The sequence below is a fragment of the Vanacampus margaritifer genome, chromosome 4 (genome assembly GCF_051991255.1).
Source record: "Vanacampus margaritifer isolate UIUO_Vmar chromosome 4, RoL_Vmar_1.0, whole genome shotgun sequence".
NCBI classification, from domain to species: Eukaryota; Metazoa; Chordata; class Actinopteri; order Syngnathiformes; family Syngnathidae; genus Vanacampus; species Vanacampus margaritifer.
Genome location: NC_135435.1, coordinates 7,180,529 through 7,195,479, shown reverse-complemented (window position 1 = coordinate 7,195,479; position 14,951 = coordinate 7,180,529). Strand labels below are relative to the sequence as shown.

Genomic DNA, 14,951 nt, shown 5'->3' with positions numbered 1-14,951 from the left:
AAGAGTTAAGTTGTGGGAGGCTCTTCTTTGAGGTGTGCGTCTCTCATTCAATCTCAATGCAATGTGGGTGCGTGACGTCACTTCAACTCGTCACCATGGCCACAATCTTTGCTCACTAGACAATTAGAGCGATTCCAGTGGTTTAAATTTTAAACTGTTCAGCTCATTACCAAAGAGTCAGCAGTCCCATTCAAAATTTCCGTGGGAATTTTTCTAGTTTTAAATTGTTCTCTTAAAAAAAAAAGAAGAAAGAAAGAAAAAGCTTATCTTTATTGTAAGGGATAGCTGCTATGGAAGGTTTATCCATCTTATTATCATCAATACTATTAATGTTAGTGTGTATTAATATATATATATATATATATATATGGAGCCGGCACGGGAACCTGGGGCTGCCGCGGAGCCGGCACGGGAACTTGGGGCTGACGCGGAGCCCCAGGTTCCCGTGCCGGCTCCGCGGCAGCCCCAAGTTCCCGTGCCGGCTCCGCGTCAGCCCCAAGTTCCCGTCCCGGCTCCGCGTCAGCTCCAGGTTCCCGTCCCGGCTCCGCGGCAGCCCCAGGTTCCCGTGCCGGCTCCGCGGCAGCCCCAGGTTCCCGTGCCGGCTCCGCGGCAGCCCCAGGTTCCCGTGCCGGCTCCGCGGCAGCTCCAGGTTCCCGTCCCGGCTCCGCGGCAGCTCCAGGTTCCCGTGCCAGTTCCGCGTCAGCCCCAAGTTCCCGTCCCGGCTCCGCGTCAGCTCCAGGCTCCCGTCCCGGCTCCGCGGCAGCCCCAGGTTCCCGTGCCGACTCCGCGGCAGCCCCGGGTTCCCGTGCCGGCTCCGCGGCAGCCCCAGGTCCCCGTGCCGGCTCCGCGGCAGCCCCAGGTTCCCGTGCCGGCTCCACGGCAGCTCCAGGCTCCCGTAGCGGCTCCGCGTCCGCTCCAGGTTCCCGTGCCGGCTCCGCCTCAGTCCCAAGTTCACGTGCCGGCTCCGCGGCATCCCCAGGACTCCGTGCCGGCTCCGCGGCAGCTCCCGGTCCCCGTGCCGGCTCCGCGGCAGCTCCCGGCCCCCGTGCCGGCTCCGCGGCAGCCTCAAGTCCTCGTGCCTCGTCGGCCGCCTCCACGGCAGCCTCAAGTCCTCGCGCCTCGTCGGCCGCCTCCACGGCAGCCTCTGGACCCTGGGCGTCCTCGCCACTGCAGCCGCGGGCCTCCTGGCTTCGGCCGCTCTCGTGCGGGGTCTCTTCGCTTCTTCCATGGCGGCGTCAGGCCCATGAGGGTAATGGGACACAGGTGGAAACAATCAGGAGTCAGGGTTGACACACACACCACACGAGGAAGGGCAAGTGACCAGAAACGAGAGGAGTCAATTTTCAAACTAAAACAGGAAATGACAAGACAAGGGGAACACACAAGGAAAACAGAAGCTAAACGTGACAGGAACTAAACATGACTAGAAATAAACATGACATTGAGAGACACCGTACGCTGGTCTCGTTCTAAACGGGTATCTTACGCCGGTCACCAGTCTCTTTAAGCTCCTGGCGATACCGATAACACAAAAACATCCATCCAGTCATCCAAAAGCAATGAAATAGTACGAAAAGAGCTATGTTAACCCGTTAGCTCCACTAGTCCACTCCTGGTCTGTGAGCGTGCAAAAGAGAGAGAGAGACAGAGAAAGAGAGAATGAATGGATTGTTGCACATTCTTAAGTACCTTAAAGCTTGAAACATTTCAGATTCTTGTTGCGTATTTTCAAGATTGCATGTACCTTAGAGCTGTAATGGGGTATATGCCGCAGACTTCCGACTTCCGCTGTTTCCAATTACTGTTTGCGTCATATAGTCTGTGTCCCAAAACTCGTACTTCCACCCTTGTGCCCCTCAGGCTAAATTCCACGCACTTGCGGCAAAAGTGACGTGTAGTGTACACCTTACTGTCGAGAAAACGTGACGTGTAGTGTTTGTATTAAATGGTGTTAAGTTTATTATTAAATTAAGTAAATCAGTATTAAATTTAATGTATTATTGATGTTGCACAACAGCACTAGGACTCAGGTTGGTTAGTGCACAGCACATTTTTCCAATGTTGTCAAGGAAAGTTATGTCCTCAACTCTGCATGCTAACACTATGCTGATGGGTATTTCAGGGTCAGAATTATGTACCGGACGGTACTTAGTGTGGAAAGTGCCAATCACCCTTTCTACACGACTTGGGAGGCGGGCTATTTTCCGTGTGCTCTCCACATCCCATGCATCCAACTGGCAGGGTTCATTTGTGAATGCAGAGATCTTTACTTCAGCACACACGAGTCCTACGCTGTCCCAGATGTCAAAGCCATGATCTGCCAGCACCAAATCACCTGTAAGCTAATTGTCTAAAATGCCACTATTTCCAGTAATGTGTTTATCATTGACAGGACTCTACCCCTTGGAAATGCAGCCCAGTAGTGTTACACCAATAAGGTACTTCATGGTTGTGTTTGTAGTGGGAATATGACTGATCTTAATCTTTCAGATTTGATGGTCTCTGTATGAATATTTCAAAGCAGCCTAGAATTACAGACACACAGTGCCCAAAGGTCTCCACCAATTGATAGGGCACAGTGCACAAAAACGTACATGCAAAACATTTATGTTGTCACTAAATGACTGAGCTATATAGAACATACAGGCAATGAGCATAATGAAAAGCATCTGTTAAGGAAGCAGTACTCTCTCAGTCTGTGTAAGGTATGAGGCATGCAGAACCCTCATTAAAACGTCAAAGTATGAATTTTAGTGTAATACTTCCCATAGCTCACATAGAGCACACACAGTCCCATTGCATTATAGACACACCTTATTCCCTTTCAGTTAATATATATATATTTTTTTACCATTGCGATTATGGGAGGCCACTGGCAGTCAGACTTTTTTAAAATGGGTTTGGGTGTGGGGGAGGGGAATGTGCAAGGATACTACAGGGTATCCAAAGATTACGCCAAATAATTTGTTTCATAAAAAAATTGTTTCAATAGGAGTCTCTAAATGTTTAAATATACTTAAGTATACATATTAAGCACAAGGGCGGCACGGTGGTGGCTGACTGGTTAGCACGTCCGCCTCCCAGTGCAGACGACGTGAGATCGAGTCCGGGCTTCGGCCTTCCTGGGTGGAGTTTGCATGTTCTCCCCGTGCTTGCGTGGGTTTTCTCCGGCTACTCCGACTATTCCGGTTTCCTACCACATTCCAAAGACATGTATGGCAGGTTAATTGAACACTCAAAATTGTCCATAGGGTGTGAGTGTGGATGGTTGTTTGTCTCTGTGTGCCCTGCGATTGGCTGGCAACCAGTTCAGGGTGTACCCTGCAAACCCTACACAAAACGGGATTGTTTTGTGTAGGGTTTGCTATGCTAACTAGCGCCTAGTAATTTATGTCACATTAGAACTTAAAACACGGTCTAAACATCCGATTCAATAACCTAGTGCAAGCCAACACTTCTGAAAAGAACATACTTGCAGACAGATATTTCTGGAGCTAAAATTAAACATTAAAGGCTTCAATACTCTGGATTAGCTGTGTAGCCGTGTAGTAGCTATTGCTTGATATACAATGCACTAAGGTAGCACTGGTGGGTCAAAAAACATACAAAGGCGCAAACACCACTTTCGCCACCAGAGGGTAGTACAACAACATATCGCTGGCATCAGGCCAAAACCTTGTGACTCTAAAATCAGCACTTTTTAGGAACCCCCCCAAAACGGCTTGTTTGTTCAACCATTAACATTGCTTCATCAAACAGAGCAAGCCATTTTCAACACTTAAGATTGGCCAATAATTGGCAAAAATGAGGCACACACGTGTGGACTGGCCAAAAGCATAGATTTTTTGGGGGAAAAATATCAAGTGTATTGATAATTGGGTCGTCGTTTGCGATTAATTCATAATTTGAACGGCAATTGAGGAAGTCCTAATTTCCTCAGTCGTCTGTAGGGGCACCACGTTTGCTTTTACTTACAATTTGGAGACAAACAAACACATAAAAACCCAAATCCTCATTTAAACTGTCAACTTTATACCAGCTCAGTGGCCTTGTGGTAGAGTGTCCGCCCTGAGAATAGGAGGTTGTGGGTTCAGTCCTTGGCCGGGTCATACCAAAGACTATAAAAATAGGACCCATTGCCTGTTTGACACTCAGCATTATGGGTTAGAATTGGGGGGTTTGGATTACCGAGTGCGACCTGCATTGCTGTTCAATGCTTTCTCAGGGGATGGGTCAAATGTGGAGATTGAATTTCACCCCACGTAGGTGGGTGTGGCAATCAGTAGTACTTTAACTACCTTGGTACCTTGGAGTTTGAACATAATTCGTTCCTGCAAAGTTTTCAAAGTCTGAATTGTTCAACATCGGAAACATTTGTTCCCATAGGAAATAGTGTTAATGCAATTAATCTGTTCCCAAGCTACAAAAACAGAAAATTCCTTTTTTAAATTTCCATTTATGTTTTTTACATTTACAGTACAGTACAGTTTTTAAACAATAAAAAATACCTTACCTTTTTTGTTGTGATGTGATGGCATCAGTGGATGATAAATGCTAGCTTTAGTTCAGTGCTGAGTTTGTGTATTTTACATTGAGCATATTGTTAGACTAGTAAACGGTCCTTGCGTGCGTTGTAACGTCAGGCACGTTGTTGAACAGCCAAAGGGGTCATCGTGCCAGTATTTACAGAAGTAGTCACGGTATCTACACGATAATCTCCTTCCTGATTCCACTGTGGTTCGTAGCACTGTATGTTTTTCTTTGTTGCCACTGGCATTGTTGTCTTTCTTTGGGCCCATGGCAAAGAAAATTGTTGTGGAAAAATAAAAATGCACTCGCGAGTATGGAGCAGTGCATCGTCTCAACTACCGCAACGTGAGCATACGCATTGATCGGCTTCACTCGGCTACCCGTTTTCAAGGTACTATCGTCTTAGCTTGCTTTGTTTGGGTGTTCAAATTCCGAAAATGAGTTCAAACTCTGAGGCATTTTTTACTCAGATTCTTTGGTTGAAGTCCGATTTGTACGGGTTCCGAGACGTTCAAACTCCGAGGTTCCACTGTATTTGGGGAGTTTTGACAGGTTGAACGGAAAGTGGCAGAATTTTGAGGATAAGAGCTTTGCAGTCTTTGAAACAAAGACAAGCTGTGGTGGATCAATAACCACCTGATTGTAAAAATAAACAGTTATTGTCACAGAAGAAAGCATCTTCTGTAGGTTCATAATCAGTAAAGCCTGAGCTTGACGATGCGTGGATGAAAATGAAACTCCGGATTATACTCTTGGTTTGTTCCGTTTATTCACATTAAATTGACAGTACAAAAAGTTGCTTAAAATGATTAAAACCAGAGACAGTTTGACCACATTTTTGGCGAGTGCTTTATGACGCCTCGAAAAAATTCACGGACTGAGAAGTACCGTCTGTATTCACCCGGATCGACAGATGAAAGCCTGCTTCAGTTGATTCTCAATCTGTGTATTTTTTCAAGGCTTCGCATCATAACGCATTCGTCGAAAATGTGGGCAACCATCAATGATGGGAAGTCCCAAGAAATGCAAGTGCCCGCCTCTAATACAAACAAGAATGAGGCGTATAGAATAACAACAATGACATTTCCAGCAATGATGAGAAAGCGAGAGATAGCAAGAGGTCAATCTAGGTCTACTCCATATTGCCTGACTGCATTACTTCCGTGTACCACACAGGTCGTTCCACCTCAAAGGTAATGAACTGATTTGTTCCCAAAAACGTATAAATCCGTTCTATTTTAATGGTTTTAAGTGTCCCAAAGACGTATTTATACATTTTGTTGTTGTTTTTTTTATGCTAGAGCATACAGAAGGCTTTGATGCAGCCTCTCAACTGCAAAGAACGGTTGAAGAAATGGCAGTTATTTCACAAACGGCCAGCAGGTGGCAGCAGAGTAAAGGAAATAAACCCGAGCCATGTTGAAAAAAAACTAAATTACTCAGAATTCTAAATAGATTTGTGAATAATGATGAAACTTAGCTATATTCTAATGCTAATTGCTGCAAGACGGAAATAGCTAGTGTTAACATTATTAACATTTTTAATTCTTTATTTCATATTTTAACCATGTTGAAATGTTTTATAGATGTGTAGAGCAGGTGAAATAATGTTAAACTCAATATAATTCGACCATGACCTATCTGGTACCTTGTTTTGTCTAAAATTTCTTCTCAGTGTCCAGCGCGAGAACATATTCTGCCTGAGAGAGCACACACACACACGCAGAGTGCTAGCCACTATATGATCACGGCCATGTCAAGTTCAATCTGTTGACTGAGATTTTGTTTTGGGAAAAAAGTACGAACTAGTACACTAAAGAATATGTTGTGTCTAAAAAGATGAAGACAGGTGCAAACTGTGTACTGAGATTCTGTTTTCTTCTCTGTTTTTCTCTCATATTATGTAACATTGTGAGAACCAATCTGTTTTTCTTATTCATGGGAGGAGAAAAGGCGTTCTTCTACAGAATTGGATTCTATAAAGAGCTCTCTCTCTCAAGGGAGGGGGCACACGCACTCTTGGATGGCACTCTTTACGTGATATTCAATATGTGTGACCAGAGATCTTTGTAATAAATCATCCTTGCAAGGAGCCTTTCTCGCAAAGAAGTCTAATCTCCATTTTTTGGAACACGCAAAAGATGACAAATTATATCATCTTTTATCAAATGGTGACGAAAAAGGACATTTTGCGAGCTGGCCGTTCACGGACGGAAAGAATTCCAGGCCACATTAATTACGGTAAGTGGACATTTTATCCACGTTTTAGGAATTCTGTCTGTTTGGGAGCGCTGCAGCTGGTATTCATCTTGCAAAATTATATTGGAGGTGGGATCTATGTGAGAAAGGTAGTGGTAAATTTTTAAGTCGTTTGGTTGGACGCGAAGTCTCTCAAGGAGCCTTTCTCGCAAAGAAGTCTAATCTCCATTTTTTGGAACACGCAAAAGATGACAAATTATATCATCTTTTATCACTAGACATATACTTTTTTTCCTGATGAAAGAAGAGACTTTAATCTTTCTTTTGGCAGGTTCTATGTTTTTATAACAATAAAACACAATATTCTGTGAGCCTTGGAGCTCAGTCAAAATCCAGCAAAATAACCGATAATGAAGGGGATTGCTTTTGTGAAAATGACTGGGAGTGCATGAGTTAAGTAGGTATACATAGGTCTATATTAACTCTTTCACTGCCATTGACGTTTATAGACGTCAAGTAAAAACCTACGGAGCACTGCCAATGACGTCTAAAGACTTCATCCAATTTTATTTTTATTTTTTTTTTAAACGGGTGCGGGCAAGGCTGAAAGGTGAAAGTTTCCAGCCGGTCTGTTGTGCCTAATGACTATTTTTGGCCCCTAGAGGGCAGCGATGACTCTCTTTTGACAAGATCGGGTGGGCGTCAGTAGAGGCGGAGCTAGAGCATCTAGCAGAAGATGAGAATGGAAGACAAAGGAAAAATGGCGGCCGGTCGCGAGGAGCTCACGCCGAGCCGTTCTTTTCAAAGACCAAAAGCATCGCTGAAAGAGCACATTGTTGACAACGATGATCATCATCGATGATGAAGATGAGGGTGGCGACTCCGTGGTTGGGAAGCATTGACGCGGCAGTAGAAGACGTTAGATGAAGCTAGATGGAGGAGGGAACGGGCAATGGCGAGCGTTTGCAAGCAGCTCTACACTTACAAGACAAAAGGCATCGACCAACGCTAAAATAGTACATTGATGACGACGATGATCATCATCGATGATGATGAAGGTGAATCCGAGCTTGACGGCGAAATTGGAACCGCTGACGCGGCGGCTATGACGGTGTCGTAACGCGGAGCACATCCGAGCACGCACAGGCGGACGTTCGATCGGACGACGGAGAGTGCCCCGAGTCCAATGCATATTCATCGGAGGAAGTGTGTACAGTCTGCTACTTGCTTTTTATTCCCCGGAAAAAAAGGCCGTCAAGAAAGTGTAACGTTTGCACGCAAAACGGACCAATGCGAAAGTGAAAGTAAACTGTTGTGCGAGTCCTGGCGTCTACTTGCACGCAGGAGAGCGTTACAAAAGGAAAAACTGTATTTGAAACATCCACATAATTGTAAGTAGTACCACAGTTGCACACATTTGTAAATAGTTTGCGAAATTGTTTTGTCAAATTGTTACACTGTTGAATGGAAATAAACGTATTTTGCAATCAAAAAACACTTTTTCATTGTTGGTGAAAGCGTTTTACAGAAGTAAAGCACTATTTAGGTGTTTGTGGCATCATTCATGGACAAAAAGAAGTGTACAATTCACTAGAGTGCATGAAATAACATCGTTTCACAAAAAGCTCTTTTTCTCCATTTTTTGTTTCAAAACAGAGAATTTCGGTGAAAGTAACCATTTTCTATTGTTGATTATTGAAGAACGGAATAAGGTAGAAACAAACACTTTTTTTTTCTGATGAAAGCTGAGAGTCCAATCTTTCATTTGGTAGTATGTGTTTCCATAGTCCAAACACAACATTTTCTGTGGACCTTGAAAGATCACTCAAAATGCTTAAATCGGCTGGCAGTGGGGACAACCCGTTTCTGAAAACGTCTGGCAGTGAAAGAGTTAAGACCATTTGAATGGTGTTGCTTTGAGCACTGCATGTCATCTATAGGCAAACACAATTATTAAAAATTATAATTGGTCAGCTACAGTAAACCTTTTTAGTTTCAGAAATGCGTGCCACTCTGAATGAGGACATTGGTGCTGCCTAGTTGCCCATCCCTGATATAAAATATTCATTCGTATTGTCAGTGGTGTCAACTCTCATTAACTTATATGAACTCAGAGTTGTTAATTACAAGGGAAATAATCCAAAAAGCAATTATCTTTTGTTTCACAGACATGTAAAATAGCTTGTTATGAAGCGTTTCCACTTTCCGATGAACGTAAAACAAACTACCACCCTTTACTGGAATTTGACTGCAAGTCATTCATTCCTGATCAAGTTTGTGTTGTTCACATGAGTTTGGCTCGATCAATGCTACAGTGAGTTTAATAAGTAATTGACCACCCTGCGATTTTGCAAATTCACCAACTTTCGGGGCATTGAAGGGGGGTCGTTGTTGGGTCTTCCAACATAACGACAAGCTAGATGTTGAAACGTAATATTTTAACAGCAAAAATACAGCACACTCCCCTTTCTTAAAAAAAAAAAAAAAAAAAGGTTTGAGCCACCACACCTCCCCCACCTCTGCTTTGGATGTTATGTTATGTTGCCTTATCGCCATACAGAGTGTAGGTGTACCTTTCTTTTCTCTCTTTGTAGGACATGTGACCAGTGTTAAGAGTTATTGTTAATTCTCTAAAAAAGTAACTAATTACGTTACTAGTTATTCAATTATTAAAGTAACTACGTTAAGTTACTATATATATATATATATATATATATATATATATATATATAGTTCTGTTTTACACTAAGAGAAATGACAACTCCTTCCAAACACTATGAATCTTAATTTTTTATCAACTTGCCCTCAAAACAAAATTTGCTGTGCAATATAAAATAAATAAAATAATAATCAACTGAAGACATCGTCAACATTGACAAAGCAAACAGACTATTTTCAGACTCACAAAATATAGAAATTTACCTAACATCTTGCCATTTTAAATAAAATAAAAAGATGGATGAACATAAGAAAGTGCTTTCGGCCTCAATACGCATATTGAGACACTTTTCAATAAGGCTGCTGTATGTGCCGAGATTGCACATGATTACACAGTAGATTTACGTTCATTATTATTATAGAGAAAATACCACAGTTTTTTTCTTGTCATTTTATTTTGTTTTTATCAGCTAAACCTTTAGATTGAGCCGTGAAAATATTGTCAGACATTAAACCGGTCCGTGGTACAGAAAAGGTTGGGGACCACTGGCCTAACGAACACGTTACGCGACAGGATTGGCCGGAAATTATCCAGTTAACGTCAAACATTGGAAAGAAAATGTTAAAGATGTAATTTAAACAACAAAATGTACGGACTGAAATTGTAAACACGTAAATAAACCTAAGAATATAAACGCAATATATATTGACTAAATAGTAAAATAGTTGGAATAAATGATGAATACACAAAATAATTGCCTGAGATGTGACAAATATTGTCATTAAGACTGTTTTTGTGACGTATTGTGATTGTGAACAGCTAAAAAAAGAAACCAAACCGAAGTAAATCGTACGCGTAGTGAAGAGATGAAGCAAGCGTGCGCGAGGACGGTATTGTACGTACAAAACACATTTTTGTACATACAAAACACATTTTGTACATACGAAATACATTTTTGCACGTACACAACGCATTTTTTGTATGCACGAAACACATTTTGTACGTACGAAACACAAGTAACTTGGGTAATGCTTGTACAATAATTATAGAGCCGTTATAGAATGGGAAAATGTAAAGCGTTACATTAAAAGTTACAGCAAAAAAGTAGTTTTGTTATGTAACATAAAGAATGTAAGGGCGTTAGTTCCAACACTGCATGTGACATACTTCATACACATGACAAACTTGCTTCTACTCAATACCAACATATTATTATCATTAAACAGGCTCTCATTATGATCATTACCTGGCTGCTTTTTGTTTTCGCGTCGCCAGCTGTTCTTTTCACGGCAGGTTTTGAAAAAGACATGATTGGGACTGTGTGTGTGTGTTCACTTCAGATTTACGAAAACTGTCATAAGCCAAAGCTATGCTAGCCCATAAGTGAAAAAAAACAACAACATGTACATAAAAAACACCCAGGGCACTAACATTAAACTTTGATGTCAACTGTCAAGTAGGGGGCCGCCTGTTTGAGACCACTGATACATTTTTTTTTTCCTGAATGTTTGGTTTAGTTTTAAAATCAAACTCATGAATCTGACTACAATTATATAGGACTGTTTTTGTGAAAGACATCATACTCTAACTAGAGATGAAACAATTCACGATTTTAGTGCTGTCAAAATAGTGTGTTAAATTTTAATTAATTTAAAGTTCCTTTAACGCCATAATTTTTTTAACGTGCTATTAACGACCACCCCGAACTTGGAAAGCTTGGTATTTAAGAGGTATCTTAAGAAGAAAAGGAAAAAACATGGCTTAAGACTTGCACAATACTCCAAACGCTTTACTCCAGTACCACTAGTGGCAGTATTATGTATTCTTTCTCTAGCTCTCACTCTCCCCCTCTCTCCAATTCTCTCTCTCTCTGTACCCCTCTCCAAATTTCCTTTCCTCCCATCTGTCTATTTCTTCCTTTCTAGCCTTCAAACCTGACTAAAGTTGTTTTAATAAATTTGCATTGCTCTTTGTCGCTGTAGACAATTCTTTATGTTGAAGGAATATTTTGATTACTATATTAAGTGTAATCTTTGCGTGTCCAAATAATTGTATCAGGATCTGATGAAGAAAGTTCCTTGCAAGGATTTATTTAGAAGCTTCTAAAGACACAGTCAGGACACCCACATCTGAATGCAACGTCGGGCCCCCAAGTGTGTAACAATCTACAGAACATCGACTCATTTATACTCAAAAGATAAAAGGTTCCTCTTCCCCTCCTAAGTTGATTAAAGGACAGACATGTCGACTCCTAGTGAACAAATGTGTGATGTTATTAGTAAGCAGACGTTTACATACAGACATGTTGATTCTGACACAACGAGGTTGTTTTTGGACTCAGACAGTACCCCTCCCCCTAGGGCCGACTCCTGACGGCCCAGGCTGGTCAGGATGATCCCTAAAAAAGTCTTCACTTAGAGAGTCATCCATGATGAAGCGGGAAGGTATCCACTGTCTTTCCTCGGGCCCATACCCCTCCCAGTCCACCAAGAACTGCCTGCCCCGGCCCCGCTTGCGGACGGCCAGCAATCGCTTGACTTTGTAGACGGGCCCCCCATCCACAATCACAGGAGGCGGCGGGGGCGTAGGAGCCGGAACCAGAGAACTCTCCTTGACTGGCTTGACTTGGCTTACGTGGAATGTTGGGTGAACACGCAGGGACCGAGGCAGGCGAAGACGGACCGCGGCCGGGTTGATCACCTTGGAGATGGGGTATGGGCCCACAAACCGAGGCGCCAACTTTTGGCATGGCACCTTTAAATGCAGATGTTTGGCTGACAACCACACTTCGTTCCCTGGCTGGTATACTGGAGCAGGTCTCCTTTTCCGATCCGCTGCTCGCTTGCCTCTGTCCCTCTGGCGCTCCAGAACCTGCCGAGCGGCTGCCCAGACACGATGGCAACGACGGACCAAGGCATGGGCTGAGGGAACAGAGGCCTCAGACTCTAGGTTAGGAAAAAAAGGAGGGTCGTATCCAAAAACGCATTTGAAGGGGGTGAGTCCAGTGGCAGAGGTGGGCAGGGAGTTATGGGCAAATTCAACCCAGACCAGGTGTTTGCTCCACGATGCCGGGTTCTGAGATACAAGGCACCGTAAACCGGTTTCCAGCTGCTGGTTGAGACGTTCCGACTGACCGTTAGCCTCAGGGTGGTACCCTGAGGTTAGGCTGGCTTTGGCGCCTATTAGGCGGCAAAATTCCTTCCAAAAGCGTGACACAAACTAGGGCCCCCGATCCGACACAATGTCTCTAGGGAACCCGTAAACGCGAAAAACGTGTTTAATCATGACCTCAGCCGTTTCCTTGGCTGAGGGAAGTTTTGACAAGGCTAAGAATCGGACCATCTTAGAAAATCGGTCAACTACTGTGAGAACGGTGGTCTTTCCTTTGGAGAGAGGAAGTCCCGTGACAAAATCCAGGGAAATCTCTGCCCATGGTCTAGAAGGAATGGGAAGAGGCTGTAGCAGACCCATGCGTGAGCTGGTGGATGTCTTGTTTCGAGCACAAACCGAGCAGGCCTCTATGTACTCCCGGACCTCCGGCTCCATGGAAGGCCACCAGAAACGCCGGTAGATGGCGTAAATTGTCCGTCGAACTCCCGGATGACAGGATAGAAGCGAGGTGTGACCCCAATGGATCACCTGTGGGCGCAGCTGCTCTGGAACAAATAGTCTATTCGCCGGGCACCCTTTTGGTGGGGTTGCCTCCCCGTTGGCTTGTTTCACTTCCCTCTCGATCACACAGTCCGGCGAAAGGATGGTCTCTGGTTCCTTAGTTACAGGCTCAGGATCGTAGAGACGGGACAGGGCGTCGGGTTTGACGCTTTGAGACCCCGGCCTGTAAGTGAGAGAGAAGGAAAACCGGTTGAAGAACAGTGCCCATCTGGCCTGGCGTGAGTTGAGTCTCTTGGCTTTGCGTATATATTCCAGGTTCTTGTGATCGGTCCAGACCACAAATGGATGCTTTGCCCCCTCAAGCCAGTGCCTCTACTCTTCCAGAGCAAGCTTGACGGCCAGAAGCTCTTTGTCCCCAACGTCATAGTTCCGCTCGGCCTTGGATAATCGACGTGAAAAGAATGCGCAGGGGTGCATCTTTCCATCCTTCTCTGCGCGTTGAGACAGGACAGCTCCGATCCCCTCATTGGACGCATCCACTTCCACCATGAATTGCCGCTGTGGATCTGGTACTATGAGGATCGGAGCTGTGACAAATCGTTTCTTGAGTGCTTCAAAAGCGGCTTCAGCCGCCAGTGACCAACTGAACCTCACCAGAGTGGAGGTGAGGGCATGCAGAGGGGCAGCTATTGCGCTGAACCCTCTGATGAAGCGTCTGTAGAAGTTTGCGAACCCGAGGAACTGCTGAACCTTCTTGCGGCTAACAGGAGTGGGCCACTCCGTCACGGCCCTAGTTTTAGCCGGGTCCATCTGAACCCTCCCCGGAGCTATGACGAAACCCAAAAAAGAGACGGTTTCAGCATGAAAGACGCATTTCTCGGCCTTAACATACAGTTTGTGCTCCAGCAGTCTTTGAAGAACCTTGGAAACATGGATCTGATGAGTGGCTAGATCTGTCGAGTATATTAGTATGTCGTCTAAATAAACATATACAAACTGGTCCAGAAAGTCTCTCAACACGTCATTGATCATGGCCTGGAAAACTGCAGGAGCGTTAGTGAGTCCGAAGGGCATGACCAGGTATTCATAATGGCCACTAGGTGTATTGAACCCTGTCTTCCACTCATCCCCCTCTCGGATCCTAATGAGGTGGTAGGCGTTGCGCAAGTCCAATTTAGTAAAGATCGTGGCTTGTTGGAGATTTTCAAAGACGGAGGACATGAGAGGAAGAGGGTAGCGGTTCTTTATCGTAATGTCATTAAGGGGGCTATAGTCTATACATGGCCGTAAGGAACCATCTTTCTTCCCCACAAAAAAGAAACCTGCTCCCGCTGGTGATGAGGAAGGACGAATCAGTCCAACCTTCAGGGAAGTTTCGATGTAATCCCTAAGGGCCGCCTTCTCTGGTCCTGAAACAGAATATAGGCGTCCTTTGGGAATGGTGGAACCAGGAATCAGTTCTATGGCACAGTCATAGGCACGATGGGGTGGGAGCGACATGGCCTTGGTCTTGCTGAAGATCTCCTGGAGGTGATGGTAGCATGGAGGCACGGTGCTCAAATTCAGGTATTCTGCGTCTGTGAAGGATTTGACAGAAATGTGATCAACCGTGGTGATGTCTACTTCTCGGTTTGGTGAACCAATCCCATGGCTCACACAATTCTTTCCCCATCCCAGAACTTCGCCAGTTACCCAGTCTACATGGGGATTGTGTTCACACAACCAGGGGTGTCCTAGGACCAGGGTCCGTGAAGGAGACTGAAAAACGTGAAAAACTAGGTGCTCCTTATGTTTGCCGACTTGGAGCTGGATGGGTTCTGTGATGTGCGTAATAATGAATAGTTCACTTCCATTCAGGGCCCTAGCCTTAATGGGCTTGATTAACGGCTCAGTCTTGGCTCCTAAATGTCTCACCAGCCCCCAGTCAATTAGGCTCTCGTCGGCCCCAGAA

The 14,951-nt window shown here is 44.4% G+C and overlaps 1 protein-coding gene across 1 annotated transcript in view; it reads right to left on the bottom strand.

Annotated features, from left to right (window-relative positions):
• Positions 1-14,951, bottom strand: part of LOC144050294 (uncharacterized) — a 43,479-nt gene that overhangs the window by 23,915 nt on the left and 4,613 nt on the right. Inside the window, exon 2 of the mRNA XM_077563416.1 lies at positions 664-3,193. Within this exon, the coding sequence (XP_077419542.1) occupies positions 664-1,228 (565 nt within the window). The 5' untranslated portion in view covers positions 1,229-3,193. The remainder of the gene's footprint in view (positions 1-663; positions 3,194-14,951) is intronic.